This window comes from Mytilus trossulus, chromosome 3 (genome assembly GCF_036588685.1).
Source record: "Mytilus trossulus isolate FHL-02 chromosome 3, PNRI_Mtr1.1.1.hap1, whole genome shotgun sequence".
Classification (NCBI taxonomy): domain Eukaryota; kingdom Metazoa; phylum Mollusca; class Bivalvia; order Mytilida; family Mytilidae; genus Mytilus; species Mytilus trossulus.
This window is the reverse complement of record NC_086375.1, coordinates 61859333-61870008: the sequence shown is the minus strand read 5'-3', so window position 1 is coordinate 61870008 and position 10676 is coordinate 61859333. Positions and strand designations below refer to the sequence as shown.

Below are 10676 nucleotides of genomic sequence, written 5' to 3'. Positions count from 1 at the left end.
TCTAGATCATAGCATTAGTCAAACCTACATGGGGATCTTTGCATTTCTTGCTGTGGACAACGAACACCGGTTGTTTTATTTCGTTGGACGCTTAAATTCGTGGATAAAGTCATCCACGAAAACCACGAAAATTGGTTCCCCACGAATAAAAGTACTTTCAGAGTATTTCGAGTCCCTTGTAACACTAAAAGGGGGAAACGATAAGAAATAACACTGCTATATGTATCAATTATACATGTATTAACTCTATATGATATTCCTGTGGGTGGTGGAGATTTATCTAAATGCAGTCTTATGTAAGTTAACATACAAGATTTCCCGCAATTGAGACTTATATTTGCCATACCATAGTATTCATCTAAAGAATATACATATTTTGTTGACATTATATGTAACTTCTGTCAACATTTACAAAGCATCTGCGTCAATGATGATATAAATGTTTCCATAGAAATCAATGAAGCCGTAACAAAATCCAAATTACTTATCATATTTATATAAAATGAAGTTTAACTAGTACTTACGACAAAGATCTGATTTTCGCCACATTTTATAATTAAAGTTATTCTTCCTACAATGTTGTGCCAGTGCATCTAAGGCCAGACAAAGTGCCTCTTTCTCATACGGACCTCCTAAGTTCATACAAACATCTACAACACATGCATCATACAACTCCTTTGCCATTTTTTTATCGGCATTTATACAATCAGCAAAAGGTGTAACTAGCTCTTTACTGTCTGGATTCAATTTTCCACAATACTCATCACTTGCTAACAATGCATTCTGTTGTTCAGTACATTCTTTCATCGGCTGTGATACTGGACATCTATTAAAGACAACGTTAAAAACGTTCATACAGTTTGTAAAGATTGTTGCCAATATTTAATTAAAAAAAATATCTGGTTTATGGATATTTAATAATGACTGAACAACTATTTAAAGAATCAGAGATTATTATTTTCATATTTTAATAATAAATACAGGTAAATAAAATACAATATGTTAAAACGGTTGAATGTGATTTCGTGTATGTTTTATTACCTCTTGAATTCATTCAAGATCAGTTCAAATTCGTTTTGCTATAAGAATAATCGGACTTTTAAAGGTTTTAGCACGCCTTATCCTTGCGCGTGAGAGTATAGTTCGTTATCGGTCAAGGTTTATCATGTAAATAACTGTCAATACGTACATAGATATGAATTATAAAGAAAGCAAACACGATTTCGAACGTCTTGACAACGATTTACCAATATAAAGCATGTAAATACAGGTAACTAAAGAAATGTAAGATTCAAAAGAAGCTGGAAAACAAAGATGTTATTCGAACATCACACGTTAGCGGAATTTCGTAACGTAAAATCGGCAACTGTCAAATTTGCCGGGAACGACGTAAAGTTTACAAAAAGGTATTGCCGCGATATTTAACGTTTATAACACAGCAGCTTAAATGAAACGCTTTCATAGTCAGATAGACATGAATAACTTGAGGATAGGTTTTCATATAACAAATCTAGTCTTCAGTCCATGTTTTGCTAGGAATGATGAAAAATAAATCCCGTTCAGGGATAACAGTTTTGCCTTAAATAATATATCATTCTTTGGAATAAATCATAAGAAACATACTCTTCATAACTAATATAATACTATTAACAACGATACATGTGCATTACTTGATATGGATATTTTAGTTACAATCTATTTTAAACTACAAGAGGAGATTTTTTTTTTTTTTTTTTTTTTTTTTATCTTTGTTTAATTTTACTTTGACATTGATGTTTCTATGTGACTCTCTGGCTGTGTACTGTGTTTAAAACTCAATAGCTATGCATAATATGTAGTGATACTTTATATTTGAATGAACGTACACCAGACTTGGGGTAATTGTAATTGTAATCATTAATCAGCTGTAATTGATTACAATTTTTCAAGTAATCATTGTAATCATTAATCAGCCTAACATCAGATAACACGTATTTCAATTAAATCAATTACATTTCAAAATACCCTGTAATGATGATTACTTTTTGATTACATTCTGATTACAATGAAAAAAATCTTAAACTGTGTTTATGGTCAATAAATTAATCTATTTGTTATTCTTATTTGATAAATATTGAACACGTTTAAATAGTTTTGTTTACTTTATAAATCATGTTAATTGATTTATATACTTCAGTAAAAAAACTTTTACAGAATTGAAAGTCATCATTAGCCTAAGAAGAAACATACTACAATTATATGTCTCTAGCCTTAGTAAAAGATATTTGTATATATATATTCAAAATTTTAAGAGAAACATATATACACATGGAAAAAAGTATTGCAACACCTTGATTTTTTAAAACTTGAAAAATCAGCCTCTTTTTTTTGGATGAAATATAATAAAATATGTGTATAATATTATTGAAACATAGTTTATGATAACATTGGCATTGAAACGAACAAAACATTTTTGAAAAAAAGTGATTTATATAACCACAATTTTAATACCAAAATGGAATGTTTTTTGTACAAAAAAATGCATTTTATAACTTTTACTGTAGTCGGAATTTACAATGTCAGACATTTCAAAATTAATCCTTAGATGACTGTTCATATCATGATTGATCGTTATACGCCAAAGAATTAGTACTTTGTGCGCAGCCTCCATTCAAACGGATAACCGCATCTAAACGTCTTCTGATTCCTGTCATAAATCGACTAATTTGTTGCTAAGGTAGCAGCAACCATTTCCGATGAAGGGCATTGTTTATTTCATGATGTGTTTGAACTGGGGTGTCCTTTCGCGCACTTTCCGCCAAATAGTGTCCCAAATATGCTCGATATGGTTGAAATCCGGGCTACGATCGTGTCAAGGAAGGTGAACCGAATTCCATTTGAACATTGGATCTTCCTCCACGATGCTAATTTCCAACTTTGGCGAGCTCTGCACTACATTGGATACGGAAAACTGTGTGTCTGTTCGTTAGCAAAGGTTTCCGAAATGGTCTTATCGCACGATAACCAGTAGCGATGACTCGATCTCGAACAGTTCTTGTTAAAAGGCTGCTGTATGGCCACCACTCTCTTTTTAGGACTGTCTTGTATGCAATGGGTTTCCTTCTGACCAACCTTCATTATGCTTGATTTTCCTTAGCATAAGGTATAGGGGGTCTTCATTATCTCGGAATGTCTTTTACAGCGTTTATTGCCTGATTTATTCTCAAAACGACTTATAGTGAAATGGTGATGACCAACAAAACGTGCAGTTTTTACAGCGACATCACTGCTTCCCTTATGCTGATAATCTGCCATCTTGCTGCAGGTAAGAGTTGTCAAGGACCCATTATAAGGTGTCAATCACATAACTTTAAAATTTTGGTTATTTAAAGGGTTAAAAGCAATGAGGATAAAAACAAATGTTTTGCTGTTTACGGGTACAGTAGCTGCATGTGCAGATAAAAAATCATCGAGTCGATATTTATTGATTAAACTCAGGTTAAATAATGTTTAACTAGTTCTATTTTACCAAATTATATCCCAAAAAAATGAAGAGATTTTTTTTAATTTCAATTTCCATTTGGTGTTTCAATACTTTTTTCCATGTGTATATATTTGATAATATTTAAGTGAAACCTTTCTTTAACCCTGAATTATAATCTTTTGTTCATATTGTGATTTTTGTCACTTTGAATTGACAAGTAGGAAACTAATTAAGGTTTGTTTTTATTGCAATTACCAATTGAGTATAGCTGCAGGACAATATATATGATAAGAGATCAATCAAAAATGTGAAAATTTAGCTTCTAGCTCAAGCTAAATTAAAAGTTGGACAAATATCTTTTGGTATGTATTTGGACTGGACATGTAAAATGCACTGATTTTAGTAATTGTTTATGTTTACAATTTGATTACACATTTCAATTAAAATTTTACATAGTTTTTAACTGGTAACGTTGTTTTATCCATATCTTAACTTCCATAAACAGCACCTTGACCTACATACAAAGTCCGGAAGAGATCAGCAAACTTTTTATCAAGCTATATTCAATTGAAGTCAAAATAATTCAGAGATCATTGATGATAAAGTGTAATGGGTCATAACCAGTGACACAATGTTCATATATGTATGTAGTGAACTTTTGTGGTTTAGCAAATACATGAAGTTTGAAGTTATCAGTTTATAATATATCAAACAAAATCGTTTCTAAAAATGCTCTAGATATATTAAATGTTTAGTTAATCACATCATTCAAAATGTTTTTTGTTTTGAATTCATTGTAATCGGATGTAATCATGATTACTTTGCTAATGGAATCATTAATTTAATCAGACACTTTTAGAAATGATGTAATCATTAATTAAATGTAATCGTACAAATGACAAAGTAATTGAAGTTTAATCAATTACATTGAAAGTAATCGGACCCATCTCTGACGTACACTGCGTATAATTAAAATCAAAATAACTAAGTAAGACAGTTCGTTACTAGGAATTACGAAAACCTCATACAAAATGGTTTTATTTGATATAAATCTACCAAGCATTATTTTATTTTCTGTGAAAATGCATGTGGCTCCCAGATAAGTATTTCTACACAACCGGAAACGTGACAGCAATCGACATATAAAATATAAAGTTTGGAAATTGCTTAATGATTATGACGGTTTAATTAAAAAAAAAAACATTAATCGCGTAATTACCTCAATATTAATTTACTATCTAAGCTTACCTACAACATAACTAATAAGCAAATATGTGTATTAAGTAGGTTATACGAGATACTAAAATATTCGGTCTTAGGTCTGAAACTAATTGTTTTCCAAGTTTCATTGGAGATTCCGCTATCTGATGATTAATCATAAAGCAGTCCATTACGATTTGTTCATGTATATAATTCGTCCGATTGGTTATGTCTTTGTATTGAATGTTGTAATTTTTAGGGAGATAACTACTTTGCAATTCATTAATCTAGTGGGTTCGACGTCTTAAAGGGTCATTATTAGATAACAAATGAACACGTTTGTGTTTAATCAAGGAAACTAGAACACAAAAGTGAAATTGAGGGTCCATGGAGGATTTGAGTTCTTATGCCTTATATTAAGGCTTAAGTTCAAGTCTTCGTATTGTCATCTCATAATGTCATTCTAATCATAACTTGAACAGTTGTATCTTCTTATAAACTCTTTCTGTTTGAACCCGTTCTGTTTCCCTTACTAAAATATACTTACAATAAACTAGATTAACTTATTAACCAACAATTAATGGTTGTATTGAGGTGGAAGAAAACATAATTGCTAACTATTGTACTTTAGTGTGAAAATAGAAATGAAATAACTAATGAATAAATTCCAGGAAATATACGGTGGGTATTTTATCGGACTCGACCGAGACTTGCATATAATTGTTAATATTAATTTCATGTTTGTGGGAACAAAAGTGTTTTGGATGTCGTACATTTTCCACAACATCATTATCCTTCAGAACATATGTCATATATCAAGCCTTTAATAAACATCTTCCTTACTCTTCAAGTTCTTCTCCGGTATCATCAATCACTTCCCATTCTTGGCCCCATAGAACATCTCTTTGCCTTTTAGGTACATTTGAGATGTCAGTTCCGTTTCGTAGCATAAACTGGTTACTGTCAGTACAATCACCACATATACCCTCTGCGTACTGTGAGTAGTTTTTAGGGACATCAAGTTCTATTCTTGACTTCCCATCCCATAAAACACGTATGTCACATTCTTCTGAATATATTTCTAGCTCTCGAGTTTCTTTTCGAATGTTTATTCCACAATTTTCGATGTTGTACGCTAATGATGAAACTTCCAAGTCACCCACCTTAAAAGATTAAATTTGTAGAATAAAAATATATAAAATTATATCATGCACATTCAAAATCAATCTTAAATAGGTTATAAAGGAACTAAGTAACGTTGATAAATAAATTTCGAACTAAGAGACAAACTATCAAATGACAATCTTAACAATTATTCTCTGTTTCCTTTGTTTTTTTTATAATTTCATGAAGTATTCTCTTTTTTTATTCATTTGTATGAAACTTTACTTTACTTGTTCTACATGGTTCTAATTTGCAAGCCAATAACACATCAACTAATTGATCGAAAGTCTGAACATAACAAAATAAATGAATAAAATGTTTAATCTCTAAACAGTTGGTCAGATCAAAATAAGTTGACTAGTATAACAACAAATTCGGGGACAAATTTGATTCAAAAACAAAAATTAAAAACGGCTTTACAAAATATTGCTGATAATATTTGAAAGTCTAATTAATTCAGTTACGAAATATGAATTAATTTACTTGAAAGGATTTTCACGACCGATGATTGCACGTAATTATATGAAATGACTTGTAACTAAAATTAAACATAATATATAAAAGCCTAAAGAAGTTAGCATGTTATTAATAATAAACACTAACCTTGAATACACCATCTTTCATTATTCTAATTTTTTCACCACATATTGTCACATCCGCCATTTTTGTGTAGGAAACCGAAGTTTTTGTTCCTCTTCTTTCATTTTTGACTTCAATGTTCCATTTACACTTTTCGTAAGGAAATTCCTCCGTAGACTTTGAAAAAGTGTATTTACATATTCCTTGGATATCCGATTTTGTATATTTAAAGTCGTAATAATGGACATCACCAGATCCAGTACAACGACAACCTGCAAGAAAATTTTGAAAAAAATAAAAATTCTGTATAATGTCCTCTTGTAACAAAGAGCACTTAATATACATGATATATTCAAGTGTGTGTACGTCAATTTGGTAGGTTTGAGTAATTCTCATGACGGATATTCCAGAAAAGGGGATCGGATAAACGATTTAACATGAAAATAAAGGCAATGTCTAAATCATGACAAATTCCTTCATAATTGTTATTTTTGTTTTATGTTAAACATCTTATTAACGTGCTACCATATAAAAAGAATCTTTAGGATAATATCTTAATAAGTGATCTACGCACATATCTGTAGATATGTATCTTTCAACAATCCTGAGTACCCTAGTACACCTTGAAGTAGATGATATCGAATTCAAAAACACATCAGTGATAACGCATTTTATGTTCTCTAAAGTAGTGGATAGCGATGTTCGGGTAAATATTCAAAAAGTCCGGCGATATGTGTTGTTTTTGTAAACGCATCATTAGGCAATGGAAATCAAAGAAAGAAAGAAAGAAAGATACTAAGTCGGGCATACCATTTTATAACATCTTAGCATTTAATATTTCTTACCTGAACCACTCTTTTTTCGTTTATTTCTCCTTTCTTTTCTTAACCTTCTTAACCTTCTCTTTTGATCTTTCCTGTCCTTTCCAACTGAAATATATCAATACTTACAAAAACATGACCACAAAGAGTCTGTATTTCAAAAAGCATATGAAAATGATATGCATTTGGAGCTCAGTCTGCAAAACGTAACTTATATAAAATAGAATGTAGCTGTTTTATATGTATAATCTTATTTTATTTGTAAGAAGTGTTAGATTTGATTTGTTTTTTTTGGTGTTTTAACGCCACTTTTAAGCACTGCATTTTGGCTATTTCATGGCGGCCAGTTTGTATTGTTGGAGGAAACCGGAGTGCCAGGAGAAAAACACCGACCTTCGATAGGAATACTGACATTCGTAATCAATGAAATTTTGAGTCAAGTGCACCCGCACGAGCCGGGTTCGAACTAATATCATCAGTGTTGAATGGCTAGTGATAACAGTAGTAACTACTAAGACCATAAGGGACGGGTTAGAAAATTTTCAACCGCTTCACCGAAATTCAAAAATTATATTTTCACAAGCAAGAAAACGCTGGCGTCTGTGGAATATATACAATAAAGTACTAAACAAATCATACACAACAGTAAAACAGCCATTACCATTTCCGTTTAAGTAGGATCAAACATTATATTCTTCAAAAGTTTAAAAAACAATTGCCACAATACTGACCTGACAAAACAATACGCCTAAGAGAGGTTTATAAGACAGAAAATTTAAAATTAAGGGATATTATTACATTATTTGAATTTTTTTTTGTAAGAACTTAAAGATACTAACCACATGTATATTTGACCGCAAGATACTTAGATGTTTTTGGACATGGATCTCCAAAAAATGCTTTGTTTGCTAGTAGCCTACATCGTTTCCTTCCATCACACTTCTTTTGAACAATTGCCTCGGCATCCTCTTTCTTACAACCTGTTGTTTGAGCGCTTCCATCATTACATGTATCTTTGTCAGCTCGACCATAAAATGCACTCAAGATTTTAATACGCCTTCTGCCTCTACATCTCAGAACCATTCTCTTTTTATAGCAGGCAATTTTAATTTTTTCTAAAAACAAATAGTTTGACTTAAACAAATAAGTTTTTAATAAACTATGCCTTCCTGATATAATTACATTAAGAATAATAGTAAATTTTATTCATTCATTTGGGATGATACCCTTGACAAGATAAAGCGGGATCTTCTATGTCAGGAATACTTCCAAGGTCTAAAAATGATTAATTTGAGAAATTGTATACAAGGGTTAAAACTTACTTGGGTTAGAAGATTATTTAAGTAAAAATCTAAATGGATTCAATTATATACCACCACCCAAAATATAAATTTTACAGAGTTAGCTTATTTTGGAATTATTAAAAAAAACAAAAAAAGAAAATAATTTTGGGATGAAGTTTTTCTTGCCTTGAAAACTATGTCAAAACTCAGACATCCATTTTATTTTGAGGAAGTCATTTTTACATTTATATAGCATAAATTAAGGCAACAGTAGTATACCGCTGTTCATACTTCATAAATCGATAGTGGAAAAACAAATCCGGGTTACAAATGTATGTACATGTGATAATGAAAATCAAAACTTGTCGGAAAGTATCTAAATTCCGTGTAAACGATCATAGGGTGTAAATTAGGTTTGCGGAAAGTTGAATAAAAAATCGACACATAATTGTCTAAGAACTAAATAAAATTTCAAATTTGTTTAAAAATATTCAATATGCAAATCAAGTTATGGTCATGTTGTAATTAATGGGCTGCAATATTGTTTTTTTCTAATTTTTTGAAATCTCAAAAAATGCCAATTTTTTTTTTAATTTTCGTTTCTAATGAACGCTTTAGATATGAAAACAACACACAGTAAATTTAGAACCTTTTGGATTAGTTTTAAGACTGTTACCGCTTTTTGAATATCACTTTACACATACTGTCTATGGTAAATCAGTTGATAATGTATACATTTTAACGATTTCTCGGGGGGCCGAACTTTGCTTAACAAATAAACGAAAAAACTGTATGATTTTTAAAAACAAATTGATGGCAAACATTGTCTTACCTTTAAATGAGAGGTTGGCACCATTTATTAGAACTTCTGTTTTTAAAATTGTCGTTTATGTAAATTTGTTAAAAAAACAAAAATCGCAAAAAAACGCCAAACGGATTTATAATTGCATAATGATAAAGTATTACTACCTTCAATATTGTTTCAATGAACGGAAAACTTTATCTTTAATTTAAAAAAAAAGTCTTGTATCGTTTCTGTTGTTGACTAGTATATTAGAAAAAAATGTTAAGGTATTCTTAACAAAGTTGTAGAAAATTGGAAAAACATACAATTGTGTAGTAATATTCAAAAAGTTTGCAGATATGTTTAACAAATGTAATTGTGCTGATGCATAGTACCATGCTTACATTGTGTTCCACAAGAAACATTTTATTTGAAGTAGGTCACACAGCACTTTTTTGATTTATAGATGTGCATTAAATAGTGTCTTAAAATTCAAATCACAATAACCCATAATGAAAATCAAATGGCAAAATCAAAAGCTCGAACACATCCAACGAATGGATAACAACTGACACATTCCTGGCTCGGTACATGTTTTGTCATATGTAGACAATGGTGATATAAACCTGGTTTTATAGCAAGCTAACCTCTCACTTGTATGACCGTCGCTAGAAAATACATTAAATTGACAACGAAGTGTGAACAAAACAAACATACATAATAGGTAAAATTGTCAAGAATTGGTAACAAAAACGTTACTAATTTTTCGGCATTGAATGTGCATGTCGATAATCAATGCCTGTTCAGTGATATGCCAGTTCTAGGAGTTTTATACAGGACAGTGTATGAATCCGTGTTACTTTCCCCCTCTCTTCTGAGTGACGAAAACTGCTCAGCGAGTCGTGTGCACAACTACAAGAAACATTCAGCGGACACGTTGTCCAGAGGAACAATTCGTGACTAACCACAGCGTGAGTTACATTCAAATCATGACAAATCATGTCTTTACATCCGCGATGAACTGTTTTAATATATTTCATATGATTTAAAGAAACTATGAACATTTCACCGTTCAAACTGTTCGTATCTGCGATTACACAATTTAATTCAAGACAGAACCCGACGTGTGTAAGAATATTCATTTATTTATTATTATAAAGAACATTAACAGCTTTATATATCTACGAACTATTTATCTGTATTTTTAATGGACTTTAATTATCATTGAACACATTGTAAAATTGTAGTTATATTTGTATTTTCAGTTTTTCACCATTTGGATTGGTAGTGAAATAAAAGTCAGCTCCTGATTGTTTTATCTTTACTTAAACTCAATCATTTTGGTTACACTCACTGATCCGGCCAGTACAATGTTCATGGCC

General features: G+C 31.0%; 1 protein-coding gene across 1 annotated transcript; it reads right to left on the bottom strand.

Annotated features, from left to right (window-relative positions):
- Positions 1-513: 513 nt before the first annotated feature.
- On the bottom strand, positions 514-6669 carry LOC134710932 (kielin/chordin-like protein). The gene is made up of 3 exons (XM_063571351.1): positions 6431-6669; positions 5507-5826; positions 514-826 (listed from the first exon to the last, which is right to left on the bottom strand). The coding sequence occupies exons 1-3, from the start codon at positions 6488-6490 to the stop codon at positions 514-516; spliced, it is 693 nt and encodes a 230-aa protein (XP_063427421.1). The 5' UTR covers positions 6491-6669.
- Between the last annotated feature and the right edge of the window lie 4007 nt (positions 6670-10676).